Source organism: Pempheris klunzingeri, chromosome 14, assembly GCF_042242105.1.
Source record: "Pempheris klunzingeri isolate RE-2024b chromosome 14, fPemKlu1.hap1, whole genome shotgun sequence".
Lineage (NCBI taxonomy): Eukaryota > Metazoa > Chordata > Actinopteri > Acropomatiformes > Pempheridae > Pempheris > Pempheris klunzingeri.
Genome location: NC_092025.1, coordinates 20,737,273 through 20,763,393, shown reverse-complemented (window position 1 = coordinate 20,763,393; position 26,121 = coordinate 20,737,273). Strand labels below are relative to the sequence as shown.

The 26,121-nt window shown below is 41.2% G+C and overlaps 1 protein-coding gene across 1 annotated transcript in view; it reads right to left on the bottom strand.

Annotated features, from left to right (window-relative positions):
• Positions 1-25,701, bottom strand: part of grk6 (G protein-coupled receptor kinase 6) — a 48,672-nt gene extending 22,971 nt beyond the window's left edge. Inside the window, exons 1-3 of the mRNA XM_070843228.1 lie at positions 25,463-25,701; positions 18,533-18,628; positions 3,375-3,487 (exon numbers count right to left, since the gene is read on the bottom strand). Coding sequence (XP_070699329.1) covers positions 3,375-3,487; positions 18,533-18,628; positions 25,463-25,514 — 261 coding nt within the window. The 5' untranslated portion in view covers positions 25,515-25,701. The remainder of the gene's footprint in view (positions 1-3,374; positions 3,488-18,532; positions 18,629-25,462) is intronic.
• Between the last annotated feature and the right edge of the window lie 420 nt (positions 25,702-26,121).

Here is a 26,121-nt window from a genome sequence, read left to right as displayed (position 1 = left end):
AAAGAAAACAAGCTGAAATTTAATCTGTTATTGTGGAAAGAAGCAGGATTAAACAGTATTTAAGGGAAATGAAATGAGTTTATTTATTCATATTTTGTCTGAACCCAGTTTTTCTACGTCTTACTCATTTCCACGGCAGGAGTGTTCCACAGGACTAGTCCACCACAGGGACCAGGGTCGAGATTAAGTTCCAGAGAAATAATTTTACCACCCAAAAAGTCTCTGTAGCACTCGCAGCATATCATTCGTCAGCAGACTAATTTGGCTGATCTTCACAGGTCTTTTACACCGAGGTGGAAACACGGTTACACGGTATGGTTTAGCACATCAATATTGGTCCTTTGCAGCAAGTTCTGACAATAAAGTCAACATCAAAATGAAACCAACTCTGTTTATAGCAGGTTGTGTATTACATCAGTGAGATCTCTTCACAAAAACGTCAGCGCCTTGTTTGTTCAGTTTTAATTAGCTTGGATTCATAAATTAGGCCTTAGACAATTAGGCCTTTTGTCCAATGATAACATGATCTAATCATATCATCATGATGATAAACGATGGCTCTGAAAGTCAATTAACAATAATATTGAATGATCGCTCCGCTGTGCAACCAGCTCTCAGGGCCTCAACTTCAGACGACCCAATTTAAGACTTAATTGAGGAGTTTGCTCCACACCCTGCAGTGCATGAACTGATTGCATCTACTCCTCCTCACTTCAACCATCCCTCTGAATGACTTTCAGTAAACTGAGCCTGACTGGAAAACTCCAAAGTGCTTCCTCTCCCCGCTCACGGCGAGAGCACAGTAAACTAATGCTAAGTGACAGCGGAGACGGTTCAAATCTCATTTTCCCTCTCCATCTCTTGCTCTTGCAGGGTTCTCAGAGAAGAGACGGGAAGCGGTTGGGGGGTAAAAGGGAACATAATTGCTTCATATTTGAGTTGTATCCGTTGGACGGTTAAAAGCTGCAGAGCAGTTTGGCTGAGATGGTCAGTCAGACTGGAGCCTGAGGCAGATGGAGGGATGGACGAGGTCTTTGTTAACGTCTACACCTCCACTCGTCACATCTGACAGCAAGCAATTACTGATCCGCTGATTGATTTATGAACATACCTGACATCATTTCACGTGTCATAGACAGGAAGACCTCAACTTACAAACATGGACTTGATAAAAAAAGAGGGACCTACAGGACCTCATTCAGTTTGTCTGTCGATCCACTACTAAGACATTTATGTGTTCACAGCAGTGGCATCATTTTTGAATTGAGAGAGTACCAGTCTACGGCTTCTATAGAGAGTGTTGCATCCATGACTTACTTACAACAATGACGTTAAATTCCCTCACTTTCCCTGGAACACAGTTTTCTTAATTGCATGGTTTTCCAGACATCACCTCCCCTGTGGGCACCCTGTATTCAAGTGCTGTAAAAGTGTGTCTTTAGTTTTCAGAAAGCCTCATTTAACCCACAGGAGTTTCTTGTGTCTCAGATTAATTGATTTTCTGCCGTATAGGACTTTCCCTGAATTCCTGATGAGAGAAAACTTTGAATATCAGCAGCGTCTTTACTGCAAAAGCCTTGAATGAAGAATGAGGAGTCTTTTTTTTGGTCTAACAGAGTCTCAGGGGAAATGAACCCCCAGAAAGTGCTTTGTATCCTCAACATGTACTTTGTTAGAAGCTTCTGTTGAAAAATGTCATTGGTTTTGACAATATCAAATCAATAGACATCAGTAATAATTACGATATTGTTCGTGGTAAATGGTCACATCTTATCCTATTTGATGTGATACGGCAGTGGCTGTGCCTTAATGCACTCTAAGAGCAGAACATGAAACAGCACTTTTGCTAAAACAGTTGTAGAGGAGGGACAGGAAGCGAAGGACCGATGAGTTATCTGATGCGTCTTTCAGCCAGAGTGCTCAGTGATAACCGACCACATGATGAGTGTTAAGATGTGTGAGAGAGCTGCTTGTGACCAAAAGAAGGCAGACGAGACTTCAACGCAACATTTCACCCTGTTTGTGTTTGTGTGTTTGTGTCTATAAGAGCGAAGGAGGAAACCACAGTTTATCATTTATCAACTAAGCACCTAAAAAACCATCAATGAGACCACACACACACACACACACACACACACACGCTGTTGACCTCATCTGTCACAGTGAATGGCTCACTGCTCGCTCTGCTCACTTGAGGAATGTTTCAGTCACACTGTTATTTTAATCCCACAGGAGTGTGTGTGTGTGTGTGTGTGTGTGTCTCGTGAATATAACATGGGAGGTAGAAGAGGGCGACACAATGACGCACTTTTCTATCCTTTTGCTCCCAAAAGTCAAGAGTTCCTGTTTTTCATTAAACAGATATTAAACTCGACTTCCTCCTCCTCCTCACTCCAAATTGTTGGAAAACAAGTGTTGGAGGTCTTTCAAGATAATCAAACTCCAACATGCACCAACGGCCTTACAGTACCTAAAAGAAACTTGAAAAACAGAGTTGTTTAAAGGGTCACTTCACCCAAATCACAAAATACATATTTTCCCTCTTACCTCTGATGGCTTTACCCATCAGAGCTGCAACAATTCATATTAATCAGGTTGTTGATCGACAGAAGACTAATCAGCACCTAGGCTGATAATCACTAATCATTTAAGTTGTTTTTCAAGCTTACGTACATTAAATATTTTTGAGTTTTGGACTACTTGTTGGACAATTAAAAACATTTAATGAGATCACCGTGGGCTCTAGGATATTGTTTTCTCACATTTTATAGACCAAACAATTAATCCAGAAAATAATCTGCAGATTAATCGGTAACAAGAACAATCGCCACGTGCTGCCCTGTAAATACTTTTGGTTATATTCGTACAGGTTTTCCAGATATCTGTCTTTAAGATTCATAAAAGTCTTTATTATTCACAGAGCATGGTGCGAACCAGTGCTACCTGGTTTGCAGTGTGGGTTTTCTCCAGCTTCCTCCTACAGTCCAAAGACATGCAGGTTAATTGGTGACTTTAAATTGGCCGTAGGTGAGAGTGTGAGCTTGAATGGTTATCTGTCTTTGTGTGCCAGCCCTGTGATACACACACACACACACACACACACACACACACACACACACACACACCCACCTCCCTCCTTTCTATAACAGGAATTAAGGAGCATTTCAAGGAAGAAAGAAACACAAGTCCTTGAGACCCCCACTGCCTTCCTTCATTCCCACACACACACACACACACACACTTCATTTCTTTTGTCTTTCCACACGGGTAGTCATGGAAAAGGGGGATTTGGGAAAAAAAACTCCAACACAAACACACACGCTTCCAGGAACAGGACAAACACAGACAAAGACACACACACTTGCTCTTCTTACCACAGCGTCTAGGAACTTGACGCAGCGTCTCAGTTCAGGTCGACTCTCACAGAACTGTCTGAACAGTAACCGTCCGATAGGCTGTCGGTCACAGAGGCTGCTGTAGTCCTTCTCTATGGAGACAGAGAGACACCATGCTGTTCAATAAACTAGCAATAAAGTTATCGTTCAAAATGTTTCTCAAGTTTAAAGCAAATAACAGCAAAACAAAACAAGCATGACTGCATTCTTCCATCAAATACCTGCATTTCCTACAGTGCATCATAGCTTCTTGTAAAGACATCTGACTCCAAATAAAAAGAATGAACAAACAATGAAAACCTACAAAATAAATACTACAACACACCAGTATGATTTAGCCCCTTGATGATGAACATTAATCCTGGTTCAACACTTTCCACAACCTGTACTTTTCCAGACCACCTGAAACTGTTCTTTTTGTTTCTATTTTCATTTTCATTATTTGTCGGCCTTCTCTCTCTTTTGGACTTTCTCTTCTCATAAAAAAGTCTCCGTCAAGTTGAGAGCACAATGAAATATTTTCATCATACATTAAAGGTGTAGTTGGTAAGATTTAGAGGAGAGTGGACTCGTAGCAGAAGAGGCTGTTATTCATCCGCTACTAGACTAGTAACCATGGCAACCGCAGAGGTCAGCAAGTCTGAAAGAGGTCAAAAGTCTGAAACCCCAGTCCGATAAATGTCCCACTGGACTTTCTCCCACGTCCCTCCCGGGCCGAGCGCTTCGTAGTGAGACGCCCAATCCTAAAACAGAGCCCGTCATGGGACGAAACATGCTTCCTTTGGAAGGAGGCCTCCAGCGAGCATGATGTCTCTCAGACCCTTTGCAGAATCCCCCATGCATGGGATCTCCATGTTGCTTCGCTTCACCCCACTGATCAAAGTGTCCACTGTGGCCCCCATATCCACGGTGGGGCCCTCACGCCCCAGTGCATGCGGTGTTCAGTCCATCCATCCATTGTCATCTACAACATCCCTGGTTATATTTCAGCTAGATACTTGGTCCTCATTTCATAATATGTATATTCTAGCTAACGTTAGTTATAATTGGCAGCTGATTTACATTTGTCTTAATTACTTGACTGACTGGGAGCACTCGCATGGGAGGCAGGCTGTGCAGAAGTGATTGACACTCGGTTAGAGAGTCCTCCTGCTCTGATTGGTTGTTTTCGTTCAGGCTCAGTGGATTCTTGCAAATGCCATTAGGAGCACTCGGAGGATTTTTTCCACAGATTACCTTTCTTGTGTAGTACTGTCAGGATATAGTGACACTTTCAACATATATAACTAACAGATATTTCTATAAACGTTCCCAACTGAACCTTTAACCTGGGTATTATTGTCTCAATTAATCAATGAATTATTGAGCCTATAAATGTATGAAAACCGTGAAAAAGATTATTCGAGTACTAAAATAGTCGCTGGTTATTTATCCGTTGGTCAGTTGACAGATTAATCAGCTCATAGAATCAGTTCTTGTTGAGAATATTGTTTAATTTTCTTAATGTTTTCCTTCTGATTCTGTGTTCATCCAGTCAGAGCTTTGATATCATTGTTTTTGCAACATAGAAAACATGGTTGTTCTTTGTGGTGTGAAGGATGTACACTGCATGGTATAACAAGTGATGATGTGGCAAGACATTTGTTTGACCAATCAGGATCATCTGCATTGTCATACCTGGCACTTAGACTCACTTTGACCTCCTGATATTTCTCAGAAATGTGCCCAGCAAAAAAGTGAAAGCAGAACCTGAGGCAATGGCTGCATGTTACTTTACAACTCGTTTCAATAAAGTTCCTGTACTGGAAATGAATCAGTATGTGCCATTCACTGTTTTTAACCTTTTTACGATTCACAAGAGGTCACTGAGGACGTCTGCTGTTGAGATTCTGTTTCATATGCTGTATACCTGAAGTGTGACTGGACATTTAACATCTAACAGTCCAACTCGCAGGTTGAATATAACTGCTAAAGAAAATAATGGACTATCCCAGAGTGACCCAAAATTCAAATCACCAACCACCAACTTTTCGTAACAAATCAACAGTCCATAGAGTTATCAGCCATGTGACAGAAATATGACTAACCAGGAAGAGTGAGTGAGAGTAAATAGCACTGACTCATTTAATAATCAAATATCAGCACACACATCTGCCACTTTATGACAACATTTGCATTCACAGAAACATTTGTATTAAAGGTGCAGTGGCTAAAACTCTTAATATGTATTAAAGAGTCACAAACATTAATAGCAGGAAAGACTAAAAAAGTAAGAATAAAAGTTCAAATACCTGAAACTGGTGAACGTGAGAAGAATAACCAACCAGTTACCATTTAACCACATAAAAAATGAGTGACACTAACATTATTTAGTCTATTCTAATACATGTTCAAACATATTTCAACTGAGGAATTGAGCAATAAACACCCACATCACAATCTTCAGCTAGCAGCCGAGAAAGTGTTACGTTTGCTGTAACAGATCAAAGCACGTCCACTAAAGGGGCTCAGATAGTCATTGGAAGTGTCTGACAACATTACTTATACCATGGTCTGGGTGAAGACTCAATTCTGATAGGCCAATCAGAACCCTCCTCTGCCGGACGTTTCTCTGCCTCCACGTCGTCCATTAATTCCTGATAAAAGACACCTTGCCGGGCATTATCCCTTACAGAGATAGACCTGTAACATCCTTTGTTTGACTAGAAATAGCTGTTATATCACTTAGTTCAAAGCTCCAGACTCCATTGACAAAAACAGTAATTTTACACAGTAGTTGCTGGTCTACTGCTTTCTTGATCAGTTGGTTTGTTTGCATTATTGTGTGATTTGGGTGTTTTAAAGGGTTAGTTTAGATCCACACACACAGAACACACAATAACACAAACATACCAACAGATTGAGGCAGCAGAAGACCAGCAACTCTCGTGTTCTGCAAGGTGAACTTACCGTTTTTGATAATGGAGTCTGGTGCCATCTGAAGGCAGCGATGTAAAAGAATCTTAAGGTCTGTCTCTGTAGGGATCTTTTCAATAATGTTACCAGACACTCTGAATAACAATCAGAGCCTGTCAGTGGCAAAAACAAGCACTTATAATGAACATGCTTTGACCGGGCGCCCTTACCCCAAAGGATTATGTGACATTCAAAACCCAAAACCATACACACGGGGGACTTTTCAGATATATATATATATATATATATATATATATATATATATATCTGAGGTTGTTTGAGTTCATCTGTCCATGCTTCAGGTCAAAAAAACAACACCAAGGAAATGTTGATTTGCATCTGTGACTTGTGGATGCAAAGCGGTAAGGGAGGAACAGAGAGGTCAGTGTGATCGAAAGAAAAAAGATCTGCAAAATCTTTAAAGTAGACCAGTCACGAGTCAGGTCAAGTCATTTTCTTGTGTATAACCCAGCATCGCTTACAGAATCTCAGAGTTTTTCACAGGCCAGAAGAGGAAAAGAAAAATTCAACGAATGAATTATTAACATTACAAATCCCCGTGTTGCTGCTTTCTCTGTCTAACTGTACAAACAACTAGTAATAGCACCTGAGCTAAGCTACAAGGTATTCAAAGGCACTCTGTGGATTTTACTTCTAAACAATGAACTCTGTTCATATTCAGTTTTTCACATCAAAACCACACACGCAAACATTACAAATGACTAAAATCAGAATTGATAACTTGATGAATGATGTACCTAGCTTTTTGCACTTCTCCCATAATGCATCCAATAGTATCTTTTCATCAGTCCCTCCCTGCGTGGTACAGTGAATGAACACGACTTGGGTGGAGTGGCCCTTTAATTGCTTTAAGATCAATGTTTTCTTGTCACTTTGCTGAGTCATTTCCTATCGCTGACACAGTGACTGATGGTAACTGATGCCCCGTTCTGTCAGGGTTCTGCTCTGTTTTAACCCACTTTCCGTTGTTTCTGCTCTATTTATCTCTCTTCTGGTTTGCTCTGCATCCTCTTTGTTCTCTGTTCAACTCTAATGATCTCTTTTCTCTCTGCTCTGCTCTAACGTACCTCCTTTGTGAAAGATGTGAAGTAAATGAGAGCCGAAAGCAAAAACAATTAAGGGAAAAAAATTGAGAGAATGGAAGTCAAAGCTCAAACAAAGTGGGATATCTGGAAGGCAGCAACAAGAAAATCATCAGGTTTCTACATGGCTTGAAGACAAGTTTGTCTCTAATTAACAGTGCTAATTGACTGTCTATAATGTCTGTTTACATTTAATTCAAACCTATTGTTCTCCCCTCAAAAACAATCAAAATTAGCCTCATTACAGTTCACCGAGCTACTTGGCTGATCCCACACTGGCTACTCATGCATGAAATACAACATCCCCCCGTTCCTGGAACTTTTCATTATGTGGTTGTGGACCAGTGGACTTTCTCAATGGATCACTGAAGGTGTGATGTTCATGAAAAGAGCTGCAGGACTGAACAGAACATCCTGTACATCATCACACAGAGAATGTACACAAAGAGGCCTCTGTCAGGCCTCCTGCTGGCTCTGCAGGCCTCAGGGTCCCTACACTAAAATTACTATGCTACAGGTCTGAAATCAGATCGAGGCCAAGGCACTTTTTACAGTCTCTCTTTATAGAATAATCAGGGTAGTGGGAGGCCAACATTATGTGGTGGATTCTCCCTTATAGCTCTGTGCAGTAACGCTGTGTCTGTGAAGGGTTTCTGTTGTTGTGGGCTCGCTGGCATCGTGGCTCTATGGATGTACAAAAGGTCAGTCAGTCCACAGCTTTGGTGCAGACTGAAATGTCCCAAATACTGTTAGACTGCTTGTAATAAAAGCTGCTGTCACAGTTTCCCAAAAGCCAAGACAGCATATTCAATCTGCTTGTGTTGTCACAAAAAGATATTCAGTTTCACTCACTGATGAAAACACGCCTGAAATGCTGAAACCAGCAAATACTTACAAATAACATGCTGGAGTTAGTGAGTTTTTGGCATTTTTGTTAATTAATTTTTCAATCTTGCTGCTGATAACATTTCTGTCAACCAACTGATCATTTCAGCTCTAACGGACACAAACAGAACGCTAATTGGATGACTACTGCTCACCACCATCAACCCAAACATCTGTGATTCCACAGTCAGACGAACTTCTGCCTTTAGTGTGACACATACAGTACGTCAGCGCGCAGATTGGTCAATGGGTTTGCCCGGTCTCTAGGTTGCTCAATAGTGATGAACACAAACATATTTCTACAAAAACTTTCTGCATCCTCAGCAGCTGAACTTTAAATCCAGCGTGGACCTAATTTACTGTGACATCTAGCTTCTCTAATGGTCTGTGGATGAGGCCTCACAGCATTCAGAAGGAGGAGGAGGAAGAGGAGGAGAGCAGCCAGCCTCTATCAGGACTCAACATGCTTCCATTTGCTATTTATACAGAGAACTGTGCACTGAATTTCCAACACATGCGTCTCAGAAGGAAGGACGTAGAAAACAGCAGCAAACCCACTCGGGGAGAACGTCAACGACAGCAACAGTAAAGGACAACAGAGAGCAGAAAAAAACAGCTAAACATCGAGCGATTTAAGCTTTTTCTCTCCAAAGACCTCTTTCATCACATCTGCTCTTCCTCCATTTTTATTGGCAAACACCAGCTGACACATCTGGTGTGTTCCTTAACATGTGACTTCTTACTGATTAGGAAATCACACATTTTGTACCTCTGCATCAACACATCAGAAACAGATTCCCCTTTATTGGGAGCAAGAATGAGAATATTGTGAGCAGAGGACTCACGGGGGAAATCTGCACTCTCTTGTGTCAAATGTTGTGTTATAGTTGAATGAGAAGTGAAGAGAACCGTATGAAAAGACCCAGAAATCATTAAAAGTCCTGTGAAAGCATTTGAAGTTTTGTTTTTTTTACAATTTGGGGACAAAATTGTCAGGAATGCATGTGAAGAAAAGGAGAACAACTGGAAGATCCTGAATACTGCCTGTGTGGTATGTTAATATGTGACGCAAGGAGAAGAGAAGAAAGAAGGAGATTATAGAAAGAGAAATGTAGAGAAGAGAACAACTTGTTTCTGGCAAACAAGGAAGTTGACAGTTTCCTGAATGTCTTTCTCAACACTCCCTCCCGCCCACTCTTTCTTCTGGTTTCATAAAAACGATCAACAGTCAAACTCATTAAGACTTTCAGACCTGAGTCATTACTCAGCCCTTTTCTTTGCATATCTTATCAGTTGTCTAATGTCTCACTCTCACACTTTCTAATTATTTCTCCTTTTCCTCACAGGTATCAGTATCTGTTCTTCACCCCGCGACATCAGCTTTTCAAAACATGTGTTTTTTTGCGCAGACACGTTGAACTTCCTGCCTCTGTGTACGTGTCAGACACCTCTGTGAGACACCATGTTTGACTATTTGCATTTCACCTTTCAGGAAAGAAGCAGCTCTACTGTGAAGCTTTTCTGAAGAAAATAACAATCTGCTGCTGATCACTTCAGCACCCAGCACGCTTCGGTAAAACTTCACGTAGCATACAGAGCCTGTTTTACCAAAACCAAACACGCTGTAAAAGCTTCCTCTGCTATGCGGCTCAACCTGTGCTAAGCACAGCACCCTACTACAAATGTAGGGACATGGATGGAGTCTGGATGGAAAAATCGAACCGGCTACTTCATAACACCTAAAATAAAGAGTGACAAACTGGTTCACAGCAGTCATGACTGGAATGGAGGCAAACCACACACTTTTTTTTAAAGAAATGTGATAAATTAGACTCGCTTTGGGAAAATGGACATGCTACAATTAAAGACATCCTGCAGTAAACCGTACCTAAGGAATGCAAAAGAAGGCCAGGTAGATATTTAGATGTTTAACCAAGATATTATGGTTCATCAATAAGGGTTGGCAGGTGAAGAGTAGCTCTCATGTATGACCGACGGGAGCTCGGGGAGGTGGTGGACATTTTGTCCTGTAACAACCCGAGTTAAAGTGAAAATCTTCAACTTCACTTTCATCTTTAAACATTAAAGTTTCAAAATGCGTACAGAGTTGTTATTATTCTGTTTCACCACAGAATCCATGGGCGTCCATTTTCAACACTGACTAGAGGATTGTGGCTTCACATGATGATGTTGTTTTTGTCATAAACTGTTTTGCATGACTGTGGTATTTGAACACATGCTGGAACTGAGACGTGCAGGAGCAGAAACAGATTCGGACAACGCCACAAATGCAAGACACCTGTCTGCAAAGTAAATACATCTGTTGAGTCATCTCTGGGAGTTTTGTCCCTTTAGTAAGTAATTACATTTAAACAATTTTATCAGATGGAGTCTTGTTCCTCTTGCTTGCGCTTCTCCTCTTTAGACTCTCATTTTAAACAATTTCGTTAAGTTGGTTACACAACTTTGTTTAAATGCGTCACAAATAGCGTGATAAGAAGTTTCCATCCCCAGTCCTGCAGTCTGAATGATGCTGTAGACGTGTGGTCGTAGTCTGGAAGAGTTTAGCACTTGGGCCCCCACCTCGTCATAATATCAGGCTATACTTATTATACAGAAATAGCTTTTTATACAATATTTCTTAATTTCTTAACTTAATATAGTTTGTAATGGTGTAATTTTCACTACTTCAAGTTTAATTGCCTATAATCCATCACGATTTATAGTTGGATCATGCGTTTTGTATCTTAAACTATATCGAGGAAACTGTAAGTGTCAGATAAAGTAAAATAAGAATTTATTGCCATGCTCTGAGGCTGTGCTTTGAGACAAATGCTAACATCAGTGTGGCGACAGAGCACAATGAAGCCTTGCACACACTCGGAGGGAAAAACAATCCATTGCTCTCTGTTGACTTTGTATTCCATGAAGCTGCCTCCTTGTCTCTTTCTTCTGCTAGCAAGCAACACAAAAATGGATAAAAGTGTGGTGTGATGCACCACCGACACAGCAACGAACCCAGAAAATTTTCTCAGCTGCCAAACGGAAAAAAAATGTATTTTTAAGAGGACAAATGTGGGTCAGCAGAAGACTGGGAAAAAGGTGGGATCCTGACCCTCAGGATGCCTTCGTGCTGAGGCTGTGTGCCTTGATTATTATCATTAAAATCAGTTAAAGTTGCTTATTTGGCCTGACAAACTGTAGACGTTGAAGCTAAATAAGCTATGCAAGGCCTGGTTTTGGTCTCTGTTAGGTTAAATGAGGATCTTTCCTAGTTTGCATGTTCTCCCCTGCTAACGTGGGTTTTCTCCGGGTTCCTTCCTCCCACAGTGAAAGACATGCATGTTAGGTTAATTGGTGCCCCTAAATTACCAGCAGGTGTGAGTGTGAGGGTGAATGGTTGTGTGTCTCTGTGTGTCAGGCCTGTGATTGGGCAAGAGGCAGGGTACACCCTGGACTGGTCGCCAGTCAAAGTCAGCTGGGATTGGCTCCAGCCCCCCTGTGACCCTGAAGATAAGCAGTATAGACAATGGATGGATGGATTTTCAGTGGGATCACTTCTCAAAAATAAGCACGATAAGGAGAAGGGATACTGAGATACCGACGATACTGAGTTTGTTTATATACCTTTTCCTCACTGGTAGATGTTGGGTGCTGAAATAAACTTTTACCGAGCTGATATCTAATGTTTTTAGCTAGCTGCAGACATTTCGTCAGCATTTCAGTGCTTGGTTGCATATTGTGACGCCATTTTTTTTTTTTTCTACAGTGGGCGTACAGTACAGTACTAATAGAACCAGGTTCAAAATGAAATGAGAAGAATTTCTGAAAACGTTTTGTTCCTGCAGTGTAAAAGCGGGTGTTAGTTCCCGACTAATTTCAAGTACTTACTTCCTGGAACTAATTGGTGTAAAAGCTTCAACAAAACACATACTGTACACAAAGGCACCACCTCGAGGGAGTATAATTTTTATCATAGGTCGTCATCAGTACTTCTTTAATGGATGTCTCCTCCTGACAATGGGGCCTGTGTGTTTACTCTGGCCAGCCTTGGTGCCATGTATGGATGTGTGCTATGAACAGACTGTGTGCAGTGACACACACACAGACCACCAATGGATGAGAACTGTGCTGTAAACATCTTGATGGTGGCAATATTTCACATCACACTAACATCACATGTTGCTGTACTTGACCTTTAGAGGAAATTTATCTACTCAATCGTTTATTTACTGTGCAACAAAACACATGCACACACACAAACAAACATATATGGCGCTTTTCCACTAGTACCGACTCGGCTCGACTCGACTCGACTCGACCTTTTTGGTTTTCCATTAGGTGATAGTACCTGCTATTTTAGTATCTACTCAGCCGGGGTTCCAAGTCGAGCCGAAAATGTGACGTCAACAGACTGCAGGCCACTGATTGGCCAGGGAGTGACGCCACTGGATGAGTCATGAGAGCGACTCGTTCACAAGAATCAAACCCGCCGTTTTTAAAACGCTGGAAACAGCGACCGTGGGTTTTTATTATTTCTGTGAACGAGATAAACGGCTACACGCAAACTCTATGTGTTGGCCCTGTGATTGGCTGGCCTCTCGCTCGAAGTCAGCTGGGATTGGCTCCAGCTCCCCGCGACCCTGACGGATAAGGGGTATAGACGATGGATGGATGGATGGATGGAAAATTTTCCAACTCTACACTTTAGCTGCTTGGGCTAATATTGGCATCACAGACAAAAAAAGCTGCTTCACATGGCTGACACCCGACTCCCTGATTTTGAGGTGATAATCTAAATAAAAAAAATGATTTGGCAATATTGTAAATTTTCAACAAATCCGTAACAGTCAGATTAGATCAGCAAACATCAGGTTGAGTAACAATACACTATGTTCAGTATATTTTCACCAGTTTACATAGCCATCAGACGGTCCCTTGCAATGGGGAACTGAAGCTGCTCTGTCTCTTTGTTCACTGTCTTCAAAGCCACCAGACTCCATTAATAAAAACAGCCATTTTACCTTGCAGAATACAGGAAGTTCTACTCTATCGCTGCCTAGATTAACGAATTAACATATCACTTGGGGTCCAAACTAACCAATCAGAACGCCAACGTCACGCAAGAGCACGACCAAAATAACTGATCATGGTTGTGGTAGACCAGAAATTTGCACATTGTGCAAGGTAACATTACTGTTTTTGTTATAAAAGGATTCTGGCAGCTTTGAAAAGAGCGAAGAAATAGAGAGGGTAGAAGAGTTTCAATTCCACGTCGGAAAGGTCTGTTTGACAGCAAAGTAAAGCAGTGAGGAAATTCTAGATATATCGTACACTTAACTGATTTTGAGACCTGCTTCTACAAACTGGGGGCGGGCCGACGACCGTCTTCTGTAGGTAAAACACTGACTATGGATTGGTGCCTCTTACAACCCCACTACAAAAAATCAGAACTCCCTGATCTGGATCCCTTTTGGATACTGCCAATGCTGCAAGTCATAAATAAAATCACAGCTTATGATTTAAAAAGTTGCTCTACAAACACAATTGGTTGCTCAGCCCTATACACATGAACACACAGACAAAAGAGTTGTTGTGCGTAGTTCACAGGATCGTCACCAGAGCTGCTCTCAGCACTCCGGGCGAGGTAGGGGAGATTTTGTAAAGTGTAAAATAAGTGTGACATCTTCAGCAGGGCAAACAGAATCATCTCCTTGTCCCACCTCCATCTTCACCTCTCAAACCAAAGGAACAGCAGGAGCCGCTGAACGTGATCCTTCACCGGCTTCCCAACACAGTTTATGTTTCTCATACTTTCTGAACACTCTGTCTCTCCTTCACGCTGCTTCACATGCTCTGAAGCACCTTATTCACTTCCTGGCTGTGGTGAGATGAATCTCAGCTTTGTCAGTGCTCTGCATCCTCACAAGTATGTACTGTACTGCACTGCTGAGCTGCACAAAGGTGCAAAACAACGTAGGGCAAAGAGGAAAAATCACAACTGAGTGATATAGTTTCTAAAACGGCACATAAGACCATGAAGACAGCAAAAACAGCCCAACAGCTGAACAGCTTTTCCCTTTTATGATACAAGACAGAGTTCTCTAAAACAAAGATGGTCCAACGGTGCGACACGTTGAACCTTCAATGAGACACACTGAAGGTTTTGAATGCATTTGGCCAGTTGTGCATGGGTGGAAGGCGAAACTTGGAAAATTAACCTTGGTCCAAAAAGATAAAAGAAGCAATATCACTCAGAAATTCCACCTCTGACGTGAAAGCTGCATTGACTGGATACAGATTCAGAAAACATTATTAAAAAGCTCAGACACCGTACAGAGCAAACTTATTTCAGCTACTTGTTTCCACAATCTCGTTCCTTCTGTCGCTCTAGCTCATGACCATAGGTGAGCGTTACATCGACTGGTTAATCAAAAGCTCTGGTACAACATTGGCATTACAGCAGATGCTGCATCAAACACCCTGTCGACCTCACCAAGACCCCAAGAACGTCCTCACTTGGGGCAGCAGCTCACTCCCAACCCTGAAAGGGCAATCCACCATTTCCAGCAGAAAACCGTGGCCTCAGACTCAGAGACGCCTACTCTCATCCCAACTGCCCCACACTCGACTGCAAACCACCCCACCACGTGCTGGAGGTCACAGGGAGGGCTGAACGATTACACGAGTTTAGACCAATATCGCAGCGTAATAGAGCACACTTTTCCCATACTGTCAGGACTAGTCAGCCCCTACGAATCATTTTCATTTTTCTGAATCTCCGAGTCCTTAAGAGACACTACAAATGAGATGTTTTCAGCAGCTACAGTAAACTTTTCCCTTCGTCTTGTCCCTGCACTTTTACTCCGATCCTCTCCGGACTGATCTCTGAGTTCTTCAATCTGTTCTGGTATCATGAACTCTGTCACTCCAGTCTGTCGCCTGTTAAAATGAAAGCGTTCATACTGCTGGTTGAAACAGTAAAAACACCATGTGTGCTTCCTTATTCTGCTTTGGCCGCAGTTTCCTCTGTGGTATCATCGGAGCAAGATTACTTTGTTTTTTTCAGCCTTTGCATTCAGAGCTCTCGTGTGCTTCACATTTCTGAAGTTAATCAATTATCTACTTGCTAAGAGATGAGTCATGTTGGGACAGATTTAGCGGCATGCTTTTTAACACAGTATTTCAATGCGACCGATAAAATCGAGTTTTAGCTGATCGGCAGTCTGTCAGGCAGTCTGTTAGAAAAACGGAAATTAAAAAGGAAAAACAAAAACAGAAGTTAGATGCTTTGGCCATGTGTCGAACAGGAAGCAGTGCAAGACTCAATCAGACGATGATGAAGGAAGCACAACAATAGTAAATCCTACACCTGCAATCTAAAATGCCACCAACCGGCTTTAGAAATGATTATTATATAATAACATTGAGCAATAACTTTAGCTTTACACCACTTCTACTGAATGTGTGTGTATATATGCATACATAAAGGCCAGGGGGAAAAACAAGAGTAGATAAACTCCCAATGCCTGTAATATAATGTGCAAACCACTTAAGTGTCTATCTCTAATTCAAACCTGCTTCAAATAAAGGCCTGGTGCAGTTAAGATAATTGAAGGTCCAGGAAAAATGTATCTATATATCAATATATATTAAATGTATATTGACGTGTCCGGTACATAACTGGTTCTCACTAAGCACATACATCAGTAGATTACTGCACAACCTATTCTAGTCTAGTCTATTACTTTATTCACTTTGACTACTGTACACCAGTCTACCTCAGCATCATATCTTATATTATATCTTATTCTACTTAATGTATATTTATTACTTATTTTATAATTCATATTTTTCCTTTGCACTACCGACATCTTTGTCTATGTTTTTTTTTTTCACATCTCTCATTTTACGTGTGCGATTGTCTTTTGTTCATTGTGTGTAAGTATAGAGAACCTGAGCCTGAGAACAAGAGTTTCATTGCCAACAACCGCTTCACTGTATTCATTGTGCGTATGACAATGACTAACTGGACTTAACTTAGTTAGCTCCTTAAGATACTTACATTTTTCTTCTTATGTGTATTTTCTGCTTAATTCTGCTTTATGGAAGTTCAATCTGAAAAAGTAGTTCAGTGAGGTCTGGCCAATATGACAAGAAATTAAAAAAAGAAATTGTTCAAGCGTGTGGACACAACCGTATCAAAACAACATCCATGTTCTCCTTCTGTACATGTAACCTGAGGTCTGCTGCTGACACCATGGATATCTAGCGTATAGATGTCTGTTACATAAATTGTACAGGTCACCTAGGCTACGCAGAGGAAATGAAAAATCAACACTGATCACATAAACTCAGTCAAACATTAATAAATACTGTAATATTACACTATGATTAGATCATGTTTCAGTGTATCTGTGTATCCCAAAATAGCCATCTAGTCTGACTGAAGCAGTGCACAGTGTGTTGTGTACTTGAGGGCTTTTCAACCTCAGGACCCACCACACCAACATCAAATCATGACCTTAAACTCTTTAAGTTGTCTGCTGCGTATGTTGGGACACCAATAAACAAACTGCAACGCTGGGTGAAATAAAGACGAGCCTTGATTTAACAATGCTTAGCTACAACGAGCTATACATAGAGCTGTATTCTGTAGTAAATTATATATCAATATCCTGGTCTGGAGGCCTTGTTGGGACTTTCCCTCTACAGACATGAAAAGGAAGTAAGTTGCTGCCACTTGAAGGGGAAATCCACTCCAGTATGGTTCACATGTCATTCCAATAATATTGTACGGCTCTATTTTCATTAGTGAATTCAATACTACTACAACACTGTAATGATGAGGTCATGTTCACATGGATAAAAATAAAGAAAATAATATACTTCGCTTGTTCACTCACTTTAAATCTATTCAGCACACATGCAGAGCTCAAAATAGCCACGAGTTTGAGTGAATTTGTGCTACTGCAGGTAGGTCTACTCTCGTGGCTGAATTAGGTGTTAATAAAATTGTTGAAGGATTAATTTGGCTTTTTTAACTCTTCAGAGTCACGGACCGCCTGTCGCCGTCAAAGACACAAACACAAAGAAAGGCAAGCTAAACAGTTTTAATGGGAAACACAAAGGTAAAATGAAAAGTAGTAAAAAACGGCCATTTTACCCCCAAGACTCTGGAGGGTTAAACGTGGGTCTTATTTTTTTTTTAACACATTTTGGGTTTTAAATGTCTGGCAGGTACAAAAAGTTCTGCAGTAAATTGTCTTAGCTAGTAATCGCAAACATCCTTTTGCCACTGACAGGCTTAGATTGTTATTCTACGTGTCTGGCGGCATTATGGAAAGGATCCCTACAGAGATAGACCTGGAAGATCCTTTTCGTTTAACCAGAAACAGCCATTGTGTTAGATCACAGCCAGCCATCAGACTGCATTGACAAAAACATTTTACCTCACTGAACACGTGAGCTGCTGGCCTGCCTCCATCGGCTGGATTGTTTGTCTTATTGTGAGACTTTGGTGTTTCAAAGGGTTAGCTCAGAGCAGATTTAATATCCTGTGTTACATATTGTGTAAACATCGTGATGCAGTTACCCTAAAAGATTACGCTGCAGCCACTGAAGCCCATTTCGCTGCTGCCGACTGAGGCGATCTCATGGACTATTTCCAAAACTATTTGTACCTACCAGTTATTTTGAACCCAAAATGTGTACAAATAATGCCAAGGTTTAAAAATAGAGTTCTCCTTAAGCAACTAAGATGGAAAATATGGTAAACATTAGGCTACCTGCTTACCATTAGCATCGTAGCATTGTCAATGTGAGTATGATATGACTGAAAAAGTAGATTATGAATTCATTATGAATCATTGAAACAAACCAAGTGACTGCAGATCCAGCCTTTATACATCAAACCACTGAGCTAAAACCGTGGGGAATATGTACCAACCATAAAACAAGCTTTGATTATCCCATTTTTTTCTCCTCCAGGCATTAATGTAAAGATCTCAGCGATATGGGAGTCTCGTGATGGTGGTTACACAAGATTTGTCTCGCTGAGTGGTGTTAAGACAAAGCAAAATCCAAGTCGCCATGGATACAACAGGTTTGAATCTTTTTAAAAAGGCTCCAACGCTCAACACATGAGAGACCACAAAGGCTTTCACATGGAGGGAGGTAAAAGCATTATCTTACCTGTGGTTTGTCGCAGCTCCTCACACAAACTTATGTGGGGGAACTGCAGCAGCTGCTTCCATTTCTTGCTTTTTCCTTTTCTGTTCCCGCCGCCTCCTGCAAAACAAACAGGCTTGGTTTGCTTTGGTGACAAAAATGTAATCAAAAGCCAAAAAATAAGCACACACTTGGGAAAAATGTGGATGTGGAGAGCAGAGGTGTGGTGGGCAGCACACAATAAACTGATCCTAAAACATATCAATATTAATAATCCAGGTAACAAAGCTAGTTGGCCAACACCACAACAATGGACAGTAAACAAGTTTAATAAAGTCATACAAGGTAGAGAACATATAGAATTTATAAGAACCATTTCTAGAATAATCTTTTACACTTGCACATAATAACATAGTCTATGAATTGTTTCAACACCAAAATGCTCAACACATGTGGAGAACTGCTGTGAACTGATGAGCACGATATCTATTTTTTGAAAATCAAATTTAATCTAATTAATCAGAAGTAGTAGTAGCATAAAATGGAAATGGATTTTGGCCAATTAGTCCGACATTTTACAAACTACCGTCATCGACTGAACTCCGCTCCGATAATGGATAATGGATAATAATACGTCACTATTCTTTCTGGAGAGAGGCAGAGGTGCAGCCTTGCACGCTAATCTCTGGCAACAAGTAGTTTTTCAACAGCTTCATCTACCACTTTGCAAATCCACCAGCAAAACGCTCAGCTAGCAGACAAACGTAATTCCAAGAGCCACCACTTTGTTTTGTTTTCACTGGCCAAATACTCAATGTCACACTGAGTATTTCTGGACCACTCTTATAAAAGCACTATTACTTTCTATATACTTTCTTGTATTTGTATTCTGTTAGTATGTGGTAGTGGGTGTGTGGGGTGGTGCACCCCAGTGTTGGGGGTGGTGTGACATGTGATATCAGTCAATTAATCTTAATCTAAAGTGTGTTTGGGTGCAGCTAAGTAAAGTTTTGGACAAACTGCAGAGTGCGCACAAAGAGCAAATGTCACTCGAGCAAACAGCACAAAGCACAAAGCGCAAAGCGAGACCAGAGGAAGTGGCTGTCCTCTCTGCATTAGTGCTCGAGCTGTGTTCAAACGCTGGTGCAGCCTGTGGTACACTCCACAGTGATGCAGTTCAACATGCAGGTTCATTCACCACAATGTAATGGCAAAAACAAGAGCCAGCACGATGCCTTGTGCATCCGATCAAAATCTCAAGTGTCAAGTCCCTGCATGTTGACTTTCTCCTTGTGAAATAAGTAGAAACTGTTGGTGCCTGAACAGTGAAACCTTTGTGATGATCCAGGATTCACTTATAATTGTTATTGATCAAACATTCTCTGGTTTGAGTTTCTCAAGAGTGAGGATGTGAAGAATTGTGGCTTTTCTGTCATTGTCAGCTGAATATTTTAGGGTTTTGGACTGTTGGTAATGAAATAGATGTTGCAATATATCTATTCATCCAAAACAATAATTGACATAATAATCAATTAGTTGATAAATTAGTTGAATTAATAGTGTCAAAGCAAATAAAACAATGCATTCGAACCAAATAGAAACTCCATATAAACAGCTGTATTATAGTGACACTACTCAACACTCGGTTTAACACCTGATACTGTACAATAGCTAATCTTTACTACAGAAAGATCTGTCCACATAATTGAATTGATAATCAATTCTAGCACATATTAAGGAGAATAATTAATCAAAACTAGTGTTAAATATAGATGAATAGTTAGGTAATGGCACTGATCCAATAAATGAAAACTAAGCTCTGGTTGGCCAATCGCTTCTCTAACAGGGAGAAGCAGCACACACCTTATTTGAAACAAACCTGAGATTGCTGCTGCTTGTAAATCTGATAACTGAGGGTAATTTCAGAGGAGATGCAAAAGTACAACAGTGGAATCTTAAAAAGCGAGGGGGTCATTATTTCCCTTGCTCCGTACACATCTCGCTGGGGGGCCCTCAGATCTCATCCAGAGGCCATATCAGTCCTCGGAGATTAAACATGGTGGTAATGTGAAATTTCTGGGGGACATTTTGCCTTAAGCAATGCTCCAGGATCAAACAAATGGCCAGACAAGCCTGTAGGAGCTGCTGATGTATTTACTGATAACAGAGTGCTGTTGTGAATACAGCCGCAGCCTCACTGGGTGCTCTAACGAGGAAAAAGTCAATACTACGCTTCAGGATTTGCTATTCAAATACTGCAAGGCAGCTGCTAGTGAGACTTGTATGAGTTCAAATGGATTATTGTCATAGATACAATGCAAACAAGATGTTTTGTTTGTTTCCCAGAAACAGATGATAATATCGGCCACAGAATTACCAATGAGCTGATTGATAACAGAGAGAACGAGATCCCTGATGTCCGTTTGGTGCATTAGTGGAAATGTAAATCAAGACAAACGGCACGAGAACACGGCCCGTCAGTGAGACAGGAAGGCACTGAAACACTGATTCTCCACAAAAAGATAAACACACATAATTACACTGAAAGCAGTACAATTAGCATCCAGTCAGTGAGGAAGGAATCATCCCACAGAGGAACAGGGAAGGAGAAGATTTGTGACACTACAGGTCAAAGGTGACTGCTCAACACTGTTGGGGGCCATTTAACCAACAGTCGGTGACATGATACAGTATTTAAGGGTATTTTCACACCAGCTGGTCTGACTTTCCCTATGGTGCGGTCCTTTTCATGGTCATGAGCAGAACATACGACAGTGGGTGGCTGGAGCTTGAGGGGCAAACTGGATCGATGTCCAGATACATCCTGACGCAAACCACGACAGATAAAAATAGTCTATACATTTTCACGATCAATTAAGCAATTTCCTTGATAAATCAGTTACTTCTTTGATGCATAAAACATCATTAAATCTGGACAAATAAGCATTATAATGTCCATCCTCAGGGAGAAACACCACCAACCGACTGGCGTGTTCAGTGACATCTACCTGCTGTCCTCATATATGCCAACACCACCTCCTTAACGTAACAAGGTCTGATTGCCGACAGCTGCACTCATCCCCTTATGTCATGAAGTGTTTCAAGCACCTGGTCAAGACGTATATTAAGGACCATTTCTGCTGCTCTGGACCCCCAATCAGTCCACCTGCCAGCAGATTCCACTTTCACATGCAGCAGGGTTTTCCCCTGGTGATGATTAATCAAAAAAACAACCTGCCCTCCAAAAGAAGAGTTAAAAAAAAAACCTCTGAAGAAACACAACAGTGAAATGCCAATAAAACTCTATTACACTTCCTGCAGCTGTATTCAATGGCAAAAAATGACTTTTATTGCGAAGTAGCCACAGGAAATCTTCAGCAGTTTTACAACCATAATCAAAATAAGCCATTTTTCCTCGTGCCATTTCTAGATTAGAAGAGCAGCAGCAGCATCACACAAAAGTGGATAAAACTATTAAACAACATTAGACCTGCTGACAGACACCTCTTCATACTCTTATACACTCAGTTTAGAGGAAAACAGCAACACAACAACCAACAGCAAGGTTTGATCTAGTTTACAAAAACTAAACTAGAAACAGATCAAATAAAACCATACAGGAAATGTGTTTAGATTTTTAGATCTTTGTCACTGTGGCTGAGTTTGTTACATATGTAAAACTGAAGTCAAATTCCTTGCATGTGTTAAATCGATAACAGTAATCTTTATATGCAGCCCTGAATGAGATGGTTCAGCTAGTTTACAATGCTACTTGTGCTTTATGAATCTATAGAGGACAGTCATCCAGTGAGACACACAGCAAACTACGTCATTCACAGCCATTTAGTCAGCTGTGTTGCATTTACTCATGCAAATAGAATTATTCAAGAAGACAAAAATAAAACTAAAGGAAAAAGATATACGTCAAGAGAGAAAATGGCATGCTAATAGATTTACCAGTTGGCATTTGAAAGTAGTTACTAAACTGTTCTGTACTTTCATCTGCCTGTTTAAAACATCAGCCACATTACTTTAAATGTACCCAACCTAAAGCAGGTTAGCTAAGTATTTTTTAGCTGGTATTTTAAACATGCAAAGGTGAATGTTTGGCTTCAGAGGTGAGACAATGGGCAATGCTTTGAGAGAGCTTAGTGAAAAATGCAAACTGAATCCATAAAAGAGTTGGGGTTTCAAAACAAGATCCCCTGTTGGAAAGTACATTACACCCCTGGTAAATATTCACACATTGTGTTGGACTAAATCAAACTGGACAACCCAACCGCACTAAATGAAACTCAGCTGGGTATGAACGTGTCTCAGCACAAAGGAAGGGAAAAAGTCCAGACATGTGTAGTTAATATATAAATATGGACTCCTGAACAACTGAGAACGAGCAGTCTGTCCTGAGAAAGATGGATTCACAAAAATGATATCCGTTTCCACCAATAACTATAAACTGTGGAAGGTAGATGCAAGTTTTTGGTATCAGGCCCTTAGATTCAAAAAGAAAAATGAATATTGCACCAGAATTAAAGGAGAACTCCTATTTTTAAACCAGCAACACCCATGTTCTGGAAAATAAAATGACTGTTTTTGTCAATGGAGTCTGGTGGCTTTGAGGAGAGCGTTATAACAGCTGTTTCTGGTTAACCAAAAAGGATCCTACAGGTCTGTCTCTGAAGGGCTCCTTTCCATAATGTTGTCAGACACTTCAAATTACAACCTGAGCACGTCTGTTCAAAAACAAAGCACAAAACGATAATGTTGCAGCCCATTTCGCCCACTTTTTGTACCATTTAGACAGCAAAATATGCAAAACTAGGGTCAATTTAAAAACACTGAACGTTCTCCTTTAACAATCTTAAAGAGAGAAATCTATTTATCTATACAAGTCTTGTGATGTAGTATAGTCAGGTTGCAGTAAGTATAATTCATTGTAATGAATTACACAAAGGAATCATGACACTCATCTTCTCTTGGCCCTCTGCAGATGGTTTTCAGGCGACGTTTACCCTCTCCAATTAATTCAGTTTCCAAGGCACAAGGCAAATTAAACGGCATGGAAATCAATGCTTTGGAAAATGCTGCGCTGTAGTGTAAACTTTAGGCTACCTGTGGTTAAATTAGTACTCCAGAGATTGAGTAATTCCTTTTCATAAAGTTGAGTAACCGTCAAAACTGGGGCAAGCAGGAGTTGAGATATTAACCAAATATTAAATGTTGTCACAAGCAAAAGTACAAAGGCCCACTTCTGTCAAATCCCTCACCTCCAGTCTGAAACAGGCTTTTTGAGTCTAAATCAAGATAAACTTGATGACATGAATCATCTTGAATCATTATTTGCAGCCATATTGTTCAAACTTTGTAAGGAAACCCTGGAACTGTAAAATGCCCCTTAAACATAAACAAAAAGCACATGCACAGTCCTTTAAAGTGAAGACCTCTTGTTTGGCTGCATAGTTCTCTTTGTGCATGTTGTTTATCTGCCTTTAAACGTATTCATCCCTGCATGTTTATTATACCTGAATCGAACAAGGCTGAGTCAGTCCGTCCATAGGTTAAGGTAGTGATGATGATGACAAAAGCACATCTTGTCTATGCTCCAGAGGGGCCGGAGGTCAAGGCCTGCCTGGTACTGGGAGATTTGGCGCCTTGCTTAGGGGCACTTCTACTGGGCAGATGGGTGGCAGCACAGAGGCTCAAGTCCTGGTCCTCCACGAGCACAACAGATAAGCTGAATTGAGCAGATAAGCTCACAGAGGGATCATGACACTCATCTTCTCGTGTCCCTCTGCAGATGGCATTAGGATTAAGTTGGCAACAGTCACCACAACCTTTGTCTCGTGTTCAGAATAACAATAACAAAGGGTTGATGTTTCCATTGTTCACAATTTCATGCCTCTTCATCATTTACTCGAGAGTGTTATCGTGCACATCAGGAACTGACTGTAACAGTGTTTGAAAGATGTAAAATTTGTATTCTAAACACTGAGCTGACCTTATTAACCTGGAGTGATTTAACCAGATCTGAAGAGCCTGCAGGTATCAAAACATGAGCTGCACATTCTAGACTGCATAGCAAATAAAAGCCACCTTAACAAGAAAAACTATAGGCGTAAATTCCAATTACGTGCACAAAGTATAAACCCCAGTAGCTACAGGACAGCAGCTCTGCCTCAACATCCTGTTTCGCAAACGACAGGACGATGCTGCAACATCAGCAAGGGAAGCCCGATGTGTCGCTGCAGTCACATTTCACAGCTACAACCCCTTCCGGACCTTTCATACTTCGAGTTCCATGTACATATTCTGTGTCACACCAAACTTATTTTAAAAATCTGTCAATTTTACGCGCACTTTTTATAACAACTGCGTCCGTTCACTTTAAGCACTGCTGCCAACGTTACACAAGTGTTTGGGACCCCCCCTTTCATTCGGCATGCACTATTAGTTTCATATTTATTGAAATGAGACACTGTTTATGTCTGGTTAGCTAGACATCTCTACTGTCTTCATTTAGCAAGCCTCACTGTGAACGTGGTTAGCTCATTGCAACAGAGCTATTGACAGTTTATAGTAACAAGCAGGATCAACAAGGAAGGCAGGGATTTTATCGAAATTAAGCGATGTACTAAAACGATTTTCACGCCGAATTGAACACTGTTTGCTAAGGATTTTGTCGAGGTTTTCAAACAGATTAAAACGCATATCTGCGATGACGGATACGCCTCGAAACTTTAAATGGCCAAAGTTTAAAATGGAGTTCGGCCTATCAACTCCAGAGAACGCGTATTTTCGGTTAACATCCTGTTCATCAAAAGATTTGATCACTGGCCGAGTGCAGTAACCGTTTATGTCACCCATGTCCGGGGCATCCCTCCTGCAGTTGTGCCGCTGCTGTGTCGGCAGGGTACCGGGAGAGAGGAGCTGTCAAACCGCCATCTCCATCCTTACCTTCCCGTGCTTTCAGCAGCACCGTGTTGGCTACGATGTTCTCCAGCTCCATGTTGATGCTGTCTGGGGTTATAGCAGCAGGAGCAGCAGCAGCAGCAGCAGACGGAGCTCCGGATCCCTCCTCCTCCTCCTCCTCCTCCTCCGCCGGCTTCAATCTCAGTTTATCCTTCCTCAAACACCGTCCACCACCTCCTCCCACCGCCCGGCCACGGAGGAGAAATTCAACCCTCCGTTCCTGCTTTCGCACAGTCCTGTCCGGTTACAGTATGCACCCCTCCTGCCCTCTTCCTCCTCCTCTTTCTCCTCCTCTTTCTCCTCCTCCCTCCCTCCGTCTCTCCGCCCTGAAGCTGCTGTCAGAGAGGAGGAACAAGCGCAGACGTCTCACTCTGCTCACACTTCCTGCTTTACTGCACACCACTTCCTGTTTAAGCTCCAGTGTGCATTTTGCTAAAAGCTAACACATTTGGAGTTTTTTTTGGTATATATTTTAATTTAAAACAATTTATTCTAGGCTACAGTGCTGATGGAAGTCAGTTTAGTCAGTGATCAGTTTAATATTTTAATAAAGATTAAGTGACTGTTAGCATTCAAAAACTGCTAGCTTTGACTCATTCTGGCTTCATGGGAGGCTATAGCTAGCTGCAGCTGCTGAATGTCCA